Here is a 15,148-nt window from a genome sequence, read left to right as displayed (position 1 = left end):
TAGGGATTGGAAGGAGGGTGGGATGGAGGAGACGAATTGAAGGAGAGATCCGCTCATTTTCAACCCAGGCCCTATTATCACTGTTGACGTGGCGATACAGCCCTGGTCAATTAATGTAACCCCCTAAGTCAGTTCCCTGACGGGGAGGCCTCGGCTTACAACCTGCTCTCACTTCCCCGTTTAGACCGCGACATTAAATTACAAAAGGACAACGAAAAGAATAAAAAACCGCAATGGTTAAAACATGGATTTCCCATTTTATCGCCCCAGCGGTTCTCCTGTCGCTGAACGTTATTGCTTGTGGATGAGTGCAGCTACGTCACCACACAGGGATACGGAGCCCAGCGAGAGGTGAAACCGCCGCAGCTTTTCAATGCTCCGCTAATTGCCCCGATCTCCTGCAGCCGTGTCCCCTGCTTTTTGCCAATGCTAGCTTTCCCCTCCTGTTGATGCGCCCACAATTGCGATATCGCAAATGAACCATCACCAAACTCTTATGGTCCTCTCTCTCTCTCTCTCTCTCTCTCTCTCTCTCTCTCTCTCTCTCTCTCTTTATCCATTCACTTCCTTGTTGTGACAAACAGATGGACATGGTGGACAATCTATTATTGGCAGGTGGAGCTAGTCCCACACCCGAACTGTGTCAAAATAAGTGTAAATCATAATTTGGTAAAAGTTAAAATTCATTTTTAAAGACTGATCCTTTTTGTTTAAACTGTTTTAAAATTATTCTAAAGTATTAAGTGTGATCTGATTGTAAATAATGCTTTAAAACGCCTTCGTTGTTTCACTTACCCCAGTTCTTCGTTTTTGGATTGTGTCAGATGGGTGGAGTTAAGGGTCTACAATATGTGCAACTTCATCCTGGGGGTTTGGGCGCCTGAGGTGCTGCTGAGTTCCACCCTTGAACAAAACAAGGTGAAGTTTGTTCTTTGATTTCTGTTCATGCCACGGTTTGGCATCCTTGTGTTGCTAATTTGATTAATTCACTTGATCATCAAATATATTACTAATTTGATAAATGTTTTGTTTATTGACCTTTTATTGAGTTTATTATGTTTTGTTTTGACAGTGCTGCTGAATTTTGGCCAAATCTGTTTTGTTGCCCTTTGTGAAAATAAAACTGTGTGACGGTTGAGAAACTTACCAGGCCGCTGCGGCTTCTCACTGGGCCTCGATCCCGTGCAATGGGGAAAAACCGTGGAGCCTGAAACAGAGAAGAGAAGTCAGACAAGTCTTTTAATTTCATAGTGAAATGAAAATGATTCAAGATTCAAGAGGTTTATTAGTTAGTAGTAGTTAGTAAAGTAAAGTTGGTAAACCGAACATACTAGCGAACCTAATTCCTACCTAGCAACTAACTGAAACAAACTGAATTCTTAAACGTTATGCAGTTAGTGAATAGAATAATATAAATAAAATGAAAATAAAATAAGACTCAAAAAGATAATACAGTGTGGGGGTACAAAATACAAGGGAATAGAGTTATGTATTTGGGATAGGCTATTTGTATTAACAGATATGTGCAGTAAAGTGGATGGCAATAAAGTGAGTATGGAGATATACAGTACAGTATACAACAGTACCACACAGCAATACAGTAACCCAGAGCAGTGATATAGTAACTTGCAGTACAGCATGCTACATACAGTACAGTAAGGCAGAGGGGCCTCTGTGTGTGTGGCTCAGTGAGGACCCCTGGTGAGGTCAGCGTTGACAGTTCTTATGGCTTGCACGAAGAAACTCCGCCTCAGTCGCTCTGTTCTCACTGTGGCTGTGGAGGCGCTGGCTCGATCCTTCATGATCCTGCAGCTCTGCTACTACACCTCCTGGTGGATGCATCCTGCAGGGAGGGGAGGGTGGTTCCAGTGCTACGTTGGGCTGAACGCAGCACCCTCTGCAGGGCCCGCCTGTACTGAGCAGTACAGCTCCCAAACCAAATTGGGATTTTGGTTCCCAAAAAGGTGGCAATCCTTGAATTTTAGCCATTTGCGACTCTTTTGTACCTCCCGCAAATCCGCTCCTTTGGGCTCCATCCAAGGGACTAGAAACAGAAAGTTGCGTGGCATCCTGCTGGCAACCTGCTGTAGCCAGTGTTACGCTTTGGATCTACTGCGGCGGTCACAAAAATAGTTTTAAATGAAATGCGATATTACAGTTGTTCAAAACATGAGACTATACTGTATGCTACGATAAGGAGTTAGTTATTACGTAAGTTATACGATTATTTGTTTTAATAAGATAACTATACTACTATAATTACTCTCTAATTTTTCCGAAAAAGAGATGTAAGTGTTTGCCCCATTGGACTGCACTGAAGTGAGAAGCTGCAGAGTGGTATGTTTCTCGACAGTAAAGCTGCTATGAACAGTTATAATCAATGGAAACCAACATAATATTAATAATAATAATAATAATAATAATAATAATAATAATAATATGGCCAGTGGTGGGAAAAAAAATGGGGGCCCATCATGAAGATTCCCTTACAAGGAACTTGTCATGGTGAGGATTTATGAGTTTCTGTACAGACATTTAGAATTTCAATTTAAATAATGAATAGCCAAAAAACCATAACAGAAATAGCCGAATATATGAAAATATACAAGATATACACAGTGTGTGGATAGATTATTGGTATAGGTATAAAAGGTTAATTATAGGAAATTACTTCCATGTAATTTCTAAATTATCACTACAGTCTGTCAACACTGTTCTCACAATATATTCCATGGATATATATATATTCCATATATTCCATATATGTGGTAGAGGTTTACACATGGTGTTGGACATGAATAAGCCAGTTATATCAAATTCATCACTTTAGGAGTTACAGTAAAGGGAGGCTGGTTTCGACGCTGCTATCACAGGACACAACTTCCTCCCACAACTTCCTCCCTTCCCACACGATGGATCGGAGCACGATGGAACCAAACCTCCATCTTCCTTATCTGTACGCCAACTCCCCAGTTGCGCTTCCCCTTATAAATAACTCCAGAAGAAAGCACAACTAAACAGCCGACAAAAAAAACAAGATCCCCTCGTTCCTGTGGTCCGTTTCGGTTCATGCGTGGGTTCTGTTGTAACGAATGGGAGTGGAAAGTCTCACAGCCGATTCGTAGTGCCGTCATTTCCCGAACCAAATGAAAGCCCAAACCGATACCGATACCAAGCCGATACCCAACCCGCGGACGACGGCGCGTCGTGTCGTGAGGCAAGGCCACCAATGGGCGCCGGTACTGCCCCCTTTAGCTAGCCCACCAGCCAAGGGGTGGGAGTTTTCTGCGTCACTTCCTCACCGAAAAAAACATCATGAGGGTCGTCGTTAAATCCTAAAAAAGGTTATGGATTGTGAAGTTCCATGTGAGTCACTATTCAAATGCTCATGCTGTCATCGTTCGCATTTTAAACTCGACGCGTGTTTTCCATAGGGCTGCTTTGTGTTCCCCCTCACTTCCCCATTTTGGTCACAACGCTTGCCATGACACCTCTGCTCCTGTTCATTCCTCTGCTCCACGGTAAGACCGTTTCTCAATTTGAACTAGAAACAAAAAACGCGGCGTATTTTCGAAAAATACGCCGCGTCTTCATAGCTGTCTCCGTAGTGACTTGGGGGTCTGCCAGACCGCTTCCTGTCAGAATTTCCTCCGGTTACCAACTGCCTTTCGATTTAGTAAGACTGTGCTCGCCGGCTGAATCGTGGCTTTCTTTGCAATTTCTCTGGAAGGAAAGACCGAACACTTTTAGGGGTTATAATGGTCCGTCTGTCTTCCTTTCTTAGTTGTCATTTTCTCCTCATTGTGCTAGTAATATACTACTTTGGTGCAGTGCAATATTGTCCAAATAATGCCTCAGAGGGGTGAGGTAACGCGCTGTTCCAGCGCTGCTTTTATACGGACAGAGGGTTTGTAAGTCATCAACAAAGGTTTGGACGCAAAGTTTGACTTTATCTACTTCCATTGCTGCAGAAGAGCTGAACTTGAGAGAGATGAACTTGTCTCCAAAACTTGTCCCCCCTCCAACACAGAAATTGACATTTTTTTCAGTTTTTGGTAACTCAAACTTAAACCTTTGTACCATTTCAGGTTATTCACGGGGCTCAAACCGCTTAAATGTCAATAACAACTGTAAGCATGGGGGGTGCTCTGGAACTTTTGAACAGTCGTGTACCCGCGGTGAGAAATCCAAGACAATCCCTGAATTTACCTGTAAAACAGTACTGTTTTACAGGTAAAAACAGTACTGTTTTACAGGTACATTTTTTATTTTTTTTTTTTTTTTTTATTTTTAAAGTACTGTTCAGATTCATTCCACTCCCTCATCTCTGACCTGCCTTGGGACCTGTTCTAATTTCAGTTCATGGAATCATCAGTTCATGGAATCATCAGTTCAATGAATCATCTAGTTCATAGCCTTTTTAGCCTGGTTCAGCCCAAAACCTACTTCTCCGTTCCACGTACACAGTCTTCTTGTTCTCTTGTATCATCCTCAGATGTCCAACTCAGTGTCTTCCGGCCACGCCCTCATCTCTGACGGCGGTTTGTCCAGAGGACAGGTGGTGGTCATTTGTCTGCTCGGTCTCGTTTCTTCGAGCATGACTTGAAGCGGCCGACTCCGGTTCGCACTCGGTTCAGCCGGGGTCCGTCACCGGCGTGGTGGATGTTCTCCTTCAACGCCACCTCCCGGGTCCTGAACGCGTACGTGCATACGCGATGGCCCAGCACCACTCCCACTCCCGCTTCCAGGAATGCCACCAGCCATGCACTGGTCGACAAGTCCTCCGGGATGGAAGGGAGCATCTGATGTGCCCACCTTGTTGCAGGGGTGGCGGGACTTGAGTCTGTGTGGCAGCGCCGATTTAACGCACACAGTACTTACCCGCAATACATTACCGAGAAGGAAGAGGGGATTTGTCCAAAAGTCATTCCTAAATTTAATAACGATTTCACACATTTGGCATTCAGCTCATCTCCTGACTCTGGAGGAAGTTGAAGTAACGGGTGTGTGCAGCATGTGATAAGGCATGACTTCAAACTCTGAGGTACAAGAAGAACACTAGGACAATGTTAAATATTGCCGCAGGCAGCAACGCACGGCGTCCGCTTTAGCCGCGTTCGCGTGGGGATCAAGTTTCCCTGGTTCGGTGAAACGTCGTACGACCTTCCAGACTTTGTCGTCTCCTGGTTGCTCGTCTCGAGACGCCCAGTAACCGATGCGATCCAATTCCAACACAACATGTTGATATTGACGTGTATATGGTGTATCTTACAAAATAACTAGTCGTCTCCTGTGTGTGTGTACATGCGATGTTTCGCAGTGAAACATTAAATATAATGTACAAAATGTTGGAGAGAAGCAAATAAATGGAAGGTCACAGATAAACCACAATTTGTACTCCCCATCCAGGGAGCTCGTGACAAATTTCCGCAGATAAATCATTATCCTCCCCCGCTACAAAACAGCGTTTTAAAGCGGGAATCCGTAGAATATTATGTCGTCCAAAAAAAAAAATCCATATTTGATACTTTATTCGGCTGCCACTTTCGAGGAAACAGCCATCCAATGTACTTTTTGTGGCGCATGTGTTCATCTCTTCGTTCAGTCATTTGACTTTCAAGTCATTTCTTGAAAGTCAAGTCTCTCATGGTGGCAACACGACATCATTCTTTGGCCACGACGTAGCTATTTCTCAGGATATGTTCAACTATTAGCATATCTGAGTTAATGAGTTATTGAAATGAACGTGAAGATAAGGAGCGCATGGTACGAAGCTTTAAATCCGAATATACATCATAATACGTGGGAGCTTCGTGTGAGGCAATATAATTCTCATTTATACAAGAAAGTTGCAGGCGGCCGCAAGGGGCGGCGCCACAATCGAGATTCTTGGTTCCATAATTATATAATAGAATTAATTGTCTGTGTTGTTTTATATATATACACGTTTAAATCCTCCTAAATGAAACTCACCTTAACTTACCGCCAGTAATAGAGTAGATAGCGCATGTGACTTCACCAGGAAGAAAAGGACAAAGTGGAGCGACGCATATCATTGTCTGCGGCGTCACGCTAGGTTTTAAAGATTGTTCATGAGTCGATGATCTATATCTGAGTCCAGTCTGAAGTCTTTGAGGAAGAGTCTGAAGTCTTTGAGTAGGAGTCTAGAGTCTTTGAGGAGGCGTCTGAAGTCGAGTTCGAAGTCTTTGAGGAGGAGACTGAAGTGGAGTCCCAGGTCTTTGAGGAGGAGTCTGAAGTCTTTGAGGAGAAGACTGAAGTGGAGTCCCAGGTCTTTGAGGAGGAGTCTGAAGTCTTTGAGGAGTCTGAAGGCGAGTCAGAGGTCTTTGAGGAGCAGTCCGAGGTCTTTGAGGATGAGTCTGAAGTCGAGTCCGAAGTATTTGAGGATGAGTCCGAGGTCTTTGAGGAGCAGTCCAAAGTCTTTGAAGAGGAGTCTGAAGTTGAGTCAGAGGTCTTTGAGGAGGAGTGCGTAGTCTTTGAGGAGGAGTCTGAAGTCAAGTCCGAGGTCTTTGAGGAGGAGTCTGAAGTCAAGTCCGAGGTCTTTGAGGATGAGTCTGAAGTCGAGTCCGAAGTATTTGAGGATGAGTCCGAGGTCTTTGAGGAGGAGTCTGAAGTCGAGTCCGAGGTCTTTGAGGAGGAGTCCGAAGTCGAATCTCAAGCCATTCTGTGCGTGACTTAAGTGTGACTCCAGTCCCCATCTCTGGCTGTTTTCATTGTTGGTGGCGAGGTCCGTCTTTCACCCTCGGATGAAGAAACATCCCCGCCGCCTCAAGTGACCAAGTAGTCTAATCCAGCCAACACAGACAGATTTCCACTTAAAAAAAATGCTCATAACCTTTCTTTAAAAGTTTCTTTATTTTCCGCTCGTCTTCCAGTTCCCTTCATCACATCATTTTGCTTTTGCTTCCTCGGTTCCAGTGGCAGTGGGCCAGCCAGCCAGCAGGACAGTTCACGGATACAAGGGAGACATTGTCACCCTACGCACGGGTACAGACCCTTCCCAAAACCTTTCCACGGTCACGTGGTCCGTCTTGTCCAACGAGACCTGGATCGCCACGCTTAAAGCCGGGGAAGTAAAGACCAACCACTTCTGGCAATACCAAGGAAGGCTCGACCTCAACGTCAACTCAGGTACAAACACAAAATGATCTGTAATTTGGGGCCATCTGTGTTTTGTTTTCTTCGTCGCACTCTGATGATGTGCTTGCCGATGTCGTTGCTGTAGGTGATCTGGCGATCAAAGAGTTGACCACAAGAGACGCCATGCGATATGAAGTACAGCTGAGATACAGTGATGGCAGATGGCTCAAATCCAATATTGATCTGGTGGTTAATCGTAAGAGGAACACAAAACGCACCTTTCACCATCGTCACATTTCCCTATCAGGCAAATAATGTTTTTCATCATATGCTTTATATGAATTAGGCAGCAACCATGCATCAGCTGTCTGGACTGAATTTGGCTGAATTTCAATCATTTCATAATTGACTGTTAAAGAACCTATATTATAATAAAAAATATTATATCTCACTCGTTTCTTCCTTGGTGGAAGTTTCAAAGAAAGTCACATACATACTGCACTGTACAGCATGAAATGTTTTTTTCACCTCCAGAGACTATGCTGAGCATAGTACAAATAGAAAAAAATAGATAATAATAATAATAAAAATAATAATAATGATAATAATAATAAAAAAAATACGAATAAGATAAAAAATGTAATAAAACTAGAATAGAAATGAAAATAAATATAAAATCGATACAGCATAAAACAAAACAACAGAAACTACGTATATATACGCTGTGTGTATTTATCTATTTATGCACATTATGTAAAAATGTACAAGTTTCTTAACATACAAATGAAAAGTGGTTGACAAAGGGGAACCAGACCACACAAGATCGTGGTTGACAATGGCCAAAGTCCAAAGTCCCGGCAACCATTAGCGTAGAGCTCTGTTAGGCCTAATTTTTATAGTTGCTAAAATACCCACATAGCACCGGTGCTATATCCACACACCAATCTGATCTGATGTGTGTCTGTCCCAACCGGACAGAGCACCTGTCCAAGCCCAGCGCCCGCAGCCTCTTCAGCGCGTTGACCAACGGGAGCTGCATCGTGGCCCTGAAGTGTTCCTCACCGGACGAGGACGTGGTCTTCACCTGGCGGGAGGAGCAGTCTTCCTCCACGCGCTCTTCCTCGGTGTTGACCACAACCGAGGACAACCACATCATCATCGCCTCCATCCGACTCAAGAGCGAGGTCACCTTCACCTGCACCGCCCAGGGCCCCATGGAGACGGCCTCGAGCTCCGTGGCTGTACCGTGTTACGGTAAGGCAACGTGACATGACATAAGGGGGCGGGGCCTCCATAGGCTCCTCCCATAGCAGTGAGGGCAGGTGGATAGTGTCTAATTCGAGCATCGTAGTGATCTGTCCAAATACTTTTTATGACCTGAAAAAAGGGGAATATGCCTGAAAAGAGTAAAAAAAAAAAAAATGCAGCTGCAGCTTTTAAACACTCCGCTGCTAATATCGTCAATCTCTGACATCTGCGCCCCCTGCCGGTTGCCGGCGCCACCACCACCTGCATATGGTGCCGAAACCGCTCCCAACCACCACACTCATATTTAATCGTTTGATTGTAAATGGAAAACGTTTAGAGTACAGAACAAAAACTACAGAAAATATGCCACTGTCACAATTATTCGTTATTTATCTTATCGTGTTTATTTTTTGGAAACTCAGCTTCACGGGCTTTGTGTCTCTTGTGAAAGCCGAGGTTCGCTGAGAAACCAGAGCGACGTCCCTGGCACGCCGGTAATCACAAAAGCCCGATTCTGAACCAAATGAACCCCCGCTGTTGTGCAGCTCCTGCTTTACCCTCCGGTCCAGATGAAAAGCCCACGTTGCTGCTGATGTCCAAATTCACCTGTGGTGTCCTGGGATTTCTCGCAGGAGCTCTGCTGGCAGCGCTTGTGGTCTACGTGTTCAGAGGTGAGAGGAAACATGCCCAGATTTTATTTTATTTTTTACCCGGAAGATACATTTCTGCCTCGCTAACACGAGGCCATGAAAGTGCCTGTTGTTCATGTGATGGACAGATAGACTTGGAGGTAGGTAGATAAATAGATAGATAGATGGATAGATGGATAGACGGATAGATGGATGGATAGATGGATGGATAGATAGATAAATAGATGGATGGATAGATGGATGTATAGATAGATAGATGGATGGATGGATAGATAGAAAGATAGATATACTGCAGATGGATAGAAAGATGATAGACAGATGGATGGATGGATGGATGGATGGATAGATAGATAGATATACTGTAGATACATAGATGGATAGATAGATGGATAGACAGATAGATGGATGTTAGATAGATAGATAGATACATCAATGGATAGATGGATGGATTGATAGATGGATGGATGGATGGATAGATGGATGGATAGAAAGATATACTGTAGATGGATAGATGGATGGATAGATGAGAATAATGACCATTTCACAATAAACCATCAGTAATCTAAAAGACAGACAGACAGACAGACAGACGGATGGATGGATAGACAGATAGATGAATAGATAGATAGATGGATGGATAGAGCCAATGGGCATCGAGGTGCAGACTGTCCAGACAGGATATGCATATTTATGAGTCCCTGCCCCCAAAGGGGTCAAAGTGCCACAAACGGGAGCCAGGGCCGTTTGCCTCCTTTGAATGTATTCATTTGTTGTTCAAGCCTGCCCCTCCTGACCTCAACGCATAAGCTGCATTCTATTGTTGACCCACCGTGTCCTGTCGTTACAGCAAAAGCCGAGGCGGCAGTGAAGCACCTCAAAGGTGGGTGCTTGAGTTTCTGAGAGCAGATGATCAGAGTGCTTGATCCGAGGACAAGCTCACGATGAGTGCTTTCAATCTCTTTTCCAGACAAACTGTGTTGCCCAAAATGGTAAGCGCCCCCCCCCCCCCCCCCCCTCCTGTGCCGCCACGGCTTCTGACGACCATCGGTAAGTTTCGGTCGTTGCCCTAAATTGTGGTCAATAATTCGTTGACACTGTTGTTTTTCAGCACATTCGACCCCCGGACGGCGCGTTACTGATCGAGGAAGCGGACATGGATACTCCATTTTTGGTTATAATAATAATAATAATAAGAAGAAGAAGAAATAAAGCTGCAGGCAGTAATATACACGGGGTCCAGTTCAGCGGTGTTAGGTACAGTACGTACTACAGCTTCACAAGGTTTCATAAAACACACTGTTCAATATCGACACCGATTCCAAATTTCCCATTCCAAACGTTACAATTCAACCTGTTGTAAAACCAAATGACTTGTCGATAATTAAATACAATCTTATTCCATCGCGTAAGTAATCTCGCTTTGACGATGAAATGTCACGTTTATTGTCGACCACAGTGACTCCTACAAACGTGTGGACTGTGTTCAGACACTCAGGGTGGTGCGCGCGCTCATTTCTGCGGAAATTTCAAGGGTTTTAGTTCCCCCCCCCGTGTCATCCTCTTCCTGTTTTCTAGCTAAACCGGGGTTCGTCGTCGCTCGTTGGGGTGGGGGGACACTGCTTTAAAAAAAGATATATATATATATATATATATATATATATATATATATATATATATATATATAAAAATGTTGATTTTATATATTGTACATTTTGTAGAAATAAAGACGTGTGTGCTTTAAATGAAGTGTGTTATTTTTCATGTGTTTTTTCACATTCTTGGTGCTCATGCGTTGGGCTTACGTCACTGGAGGTTCCTCTTGTGTGGCTTGGTTTAAATGTCCCTCAAGGACGGCGTTTTAACGACTACGATCGTTCCTGGATCATGCAGTGCGCACACAAAAGAAAGGCACGGCTCCTCCGAAGGTTCTTAGAACTTCCTGCGGTGCCAAAACGCCCTCTGTGACCGATTATAGTTTTTCGGGGTTTTGTAAAACGCAGCAGGAGTTACAGTTTCCTGAGATATCATTAAACGCAGCATCTGCTCTAGTTGGCTGGATGCCAGTGACTTGGGCGAGACGAACATTGGACTTGTAGAACTTCCGATGATGTCACAAAGCGTCCCGCTCCTGAAACTAATCAAATCGCGTCAACGTTCTTCCACTTGCGGTCGTAACAGTAACAGTTTTTCACAAATTTCTGCTCCAACTGTGCATCGATATAGGATCCAACGACACCCCATTGATGTCCGTGGGTTCAGCGGTTGCTGCGCGCCAGACACTTTCAGTTGGAAAAATGCCAAAGGAGAAGATCTGAATATTACATTACATTACATTACATTTAGCAGACGCTTTTATCCAAAGCGACTTACAATTGTTCAAACACCGACGGACGCAGCCATCAGGAGCAATTAGGGGTTAAGTGTCTTGCTCAAGGACACTACAGCATGCTAGCAGGAGGAGCCTGGGATCCAAGCAGCAACCTTTAGATTACTAGCTCTACCGCCTGGGCTACCATCCCCCAAATATAAAAACAAAAGCCCTGTGGGCTGGGCTCCTTATTGTAGTAATAATAAATAAAGCTGCAGGCAGCAATACACAGGGTCCAGTTAAGTCATGTTTGGTACCCATTACAGGTTTCGGAGGTTCTGAGGTTTCCGGAATCTGCGCTCTGTGATTATATGCGAAGATGTTTGAAGCGAACCGAGGGACTTAGGGTCTTATTTAGTGGTATTTATTTATTTATTTATTTATTTATTATATATTATTTATTTTTAACCTGTGCTGTCAGCATGCTGGACCTACAACACAGAGTATTTGTTGCTTTGCATCTAGGTCAGAGTTAGTCTGCAAGTGGAGTTCAAGTTCTCAACTTGCAATGCAACTGTTTATTAATTCTTAAATCATAAAGAACTGCAGCAACAACTCTGGGATGACGAGAGCACAGCTTTTGGATATAGAGAACCACCACCACCCTCTTGGAAAAACAATTTATCATGTTTGGGTCTATAAACAACTGATCACAGCTGATCACAACACTGCAGGAAAGCCCCACAGTAGACCCCCGGGCCCCCAGAAAAGCCGGAGGGCCGTGGAGAGACCCCCACGCCCGGCCCCGAAGAGCATGACCCAGTCCCAGGGAGCACGAGGAGGCCCCGCACCCCAGGGGCGCACACATACAACCCACCCCCATGCGCAGGCGCAAGGCGTAGCCGCAGGCACAGAACCCAGGCCGCGGGCGCCAGGCACGGACCGCAGGCCCGGATCCAGGCCCCGCCCCGACCGCGCCCAGCCTCCCCCGGGCGGGAGGGGGCCTATCAAGTACTGGTTAAGCTACAAGGGGGTAGACGTCAGGCTTTGCTGGACTCGGGCTGTTCGCAGACGATGGTCCAGCAATGCCTGGTTCGACCCGGGACTTTGGTGGAGGAGTCACAGGTGGAGGTTCGTTGCGTGCATGGGGATGTTCACAGCGGGGATGGGGGCCGCGCCGGGCTCGGGTTGGGAGGAGTGCGGGTTCCAGTCCAAATTGGCGTTTTAGGAAGGCCCGCCGCGTTAGCTGCGGGGGGCCTCATCCCAGCGGCTCGATGCCGAGCGGTGGAAGCGCCGGCGCTCCTACTGTACGATTGGCTGTCTGTGTCACATGTTGAAGTGATGTATTTACAAAGGTATTGGAACGTACTTAATTTCGGTGGTGACTTTATTCCTTGAAATACATTTTCGACAAGTTATGTTTCCATGAAATACGAAAAACGTTGTGGTATAATCAAGGCTTCTATTTTTCTGGACGGCTCGCTGGATCTTGAACGCATCGCTCAGTCGTACATTTTAGTGGATTCAAATTTTTTGTTGACCACTGTTTATCGTATTTTTCCTGAACCCTGCAAAGTAATAGGGACCAAAGAGATAAAATATCAAACAGATCCACAGACCTCAACCAGGTAAAAAAATTCATAAATATATAAACACGTAGTTTGTCATGTCAAACTACTACAGAGTAACCGAGTCCACACTGCGACTGTATATTCTGAATCAGAACCCAGACATTTACAGTAAATAATATGATGACATAAAGCGCCTTACTGTAAATCTCATCTGGTTCATTTCGTTTTATTTCGTTTAGTTTGTTTGTTTAGTGGCACGTCAGTCAAGCAGGACCAGCTGAATATTTGGGGTCAAATTTGTTTGCTCTCCGTATGTGGATCGATTTGAAAGAGACTTGAACCACGAGGTGCTTGTGACGTACTGGTTTAAGCCACACCTCAACCCCGTTCCTTGCTTATGTCATTGTTGTGTTCCAGATACTTTTAGCCGGGTTGAAGGCGATTTGCCGTGGAATGCCTTGGGCCCCGTCTGTTGGATGGGATGTTTGAGACCGCTGTATTTTATATTAGAGGAGAGTCCACAAGTGGAAAGAGGGCTTTGGACTACCAGTCACCCCACAAGGAGCTCTATCTGCACCTTTCCAAACTGTTGCAAAAGCCCATTCCACAAACCCCGCTGACACCTTGCCCTTTGTCTTTATATCTGAAACGCGTCAACGAGCCGCCCTGACAGAGCTGCGTCTGCGTCTGATCCTGGTTTGCGTGGCTGCTGTAACTCCTCCAGACCACCGCGTGTCGCCGTGTTCTCCCTTTTTTCAACGCGCAACATAAGCTTCTGTGAAGGTTCAGACGGGAAGACTGGCCTCATCATCGTCACTAATCATTAGAGATTGGTATCGCCTGCAGTTTTTCTCGGTCAGACGATCGGAGTCGGCCACGCCCTCAGAGATCCAATGCTTGTTGCTGCCTGACAGTATATTTGTACTGGTAGTACTGCTGCGTGACATTCTGATGACATCTTATTAATCGTGAGGGCCGTTCTCCGTCCAGAATGTACGAATTGCATTGGAAGCAATGGAAGATCACCCTTTCTGCCGTTATTTCTGAAAGCACAAGCCAGACGTGAAATAGTGCATGCAAATAGCTCACTCAGGTTTGGTGATTTTATTGCAAATTAGCGTGGCGGTAAACTTCTTGTGCCGTTAAAGAATAATAGTAGTAGTAATAATAGTAATAATAAGAGTAACCTTTTATTTATAAAGAACCTTTCATATACGTCATGTAACTCGAAGTGCTTTAATTTAGATGAAGGCATCAGACAGTCACAATAAATGCAAAGCAAACAAGCAACATGCATGTACAAAGTAGAATAGTGATAATATAGCTGAAGGCAGCAATAAACGGTGCCCAGTTTATTTGTTTTAGGCACTGTGGCATATCAGCGGAGAGTGCGGGGGAGAGGTGAGGAAGAGAGTACAGGCAGGGTGGAGTGGGTGGAGAAGAGTGTCCGGAGTGATCTGTGACAGAAGGGTTCCAGCAGGAGTGAAGGGGAAGGTGTGCAGGACGGTCGTGAGAGCAGCCATGTTGTACGGTTTAGAGGCGGCGGCACCGACGAAAAGGCAGGCGCCCGGCCCCGAAGAGCATGACCCAGTCCCAGGGAGCACGAGGAGGCCCCGCACCCCAGGGGCGCACACATACAACCCACCCCCATGCGCAGGCGCAAGGCGTAGCCGCAGGCACAGAACCCAGGCCGCGGGCGCCAGGCACGGACCGCAGGCCCGGATCCAGGCCCCGCCCCGACCGCGCCCAGCCTCCCCCGGGCGGGAGGGGGCCTATCAAGTACTGGTTAAGCTACAAGGGGGTAGACGTCAGGCTTTGCTGGACTCGGGCTGTTCGCAGACGATGGTCCAGCAATGCCTGGTTCGACCCGGGACTTTGGTGGAGGAGTCACAGGTGGAGGTTCGTTGCGTGCATGGGGATGTTCACAGCGGGGATGGGGGCCGCGCCGGGCTCGGGTTGGGAGGAGTGCGGGTTCCAGTCCAAATTGGCGTTTTAGGAAGGCCCGCCGCGTTAGCTGCGGGGGGCCTCATCCCAGCGGCTCGATGCCGAGCGGTGGAAGCGCCGGCGCTCCTACTGTACGATTGGCTGTCTGTGTCACATGTTGAAGTGATGTATTTACAAAGGTATTGGAACGTACTTAATTTCGGTGGTGACTTTATTCCTTGAAATACATTTTCGACAAGTTATGTTTCCATGAAATACGAAAAACGTTGTGGTATAATCAAGGCTTCTATTTTTCTGGACGGCTCGCTGGATCTTGAACGCATCGCTCA

The 15,148-nt window shown here is 45.7% G+C and overlaps 1 protein-coding gene across 1 annotated transcript; it reads left to right on the top strand.

The window, feature by feature from the left end:
- The first annotated feature begins 3,451 nt into the window (after positions 1–3,451).
- LOC307247263 (SLAM family member 5) lies at positions 3,452–10,599 on the top strand. The gene is made up of 8 exons (XM_080023375.1): positions 3,452–3,521; positions 6,937–7,149; positions 7,244–7,354; positions 8,077–8,352; positions 8,892–9,017; positions 9,844–9,876; positions 9,964–9,985; positions 10,105–10,599. The coding sequence occupies exons 1-8, from the start codon at positions 3,485–3,487 to the stop codon at positions 10,133–10,135; spliced, it is 849 nt and encodes a 282-aa protein (XP_079879501.1). The 5' UTR covers positions 3,452–3,484; the 3' UTR covers positions 10,136–10,599.
- Positions 10,600–15,148: the final 4,549 nt, after the last annotated feature.

This window comes from Zeus faber, assembly GCF_960531495.2.
Source record: "Zeus faber genome assembly, chromosome: 22".
NCBI classification, from domain to species: domain Eukaryota; kingdom Metazoa; phylum Chordata; class Actinopteri; order Zeiformes; family Zeidae; genus Zeus; species Zeus faber.
The sequence above is the reverse complement of the archived record's forward strand: the minus strand, read 5'-3'. Positions and strand labels throughout refer to the sequence as shown.

What these genes read in the sequence shown, in the direction of transcription:
- LOC307247263 (XM_080023375.1), top strand. Translation starts at nt 3,485, where the DNA reads ATGACACCTCTGCTCCTGTTCATTCCTCTGCTCCACG. An exon ending in CGTGGCTGTACCGTGTTACG is followed by an intron (nt 8,353 to 8,891) that starts GTAAGGCAACGT and finishes GCTGTTGTGCAG; the next exon opens with CTCCTGCTTTACCCTCCGGT. An exon ending in TGTGGTCTACGTGTTCAGAG is followed by an intron (nt 9,018 to 9,843) that starts GTGAGAGGAAAC and finishes CTGTCGTTACAG; the next exon opens with CAAAAGCCGAGGCGGCAGTG.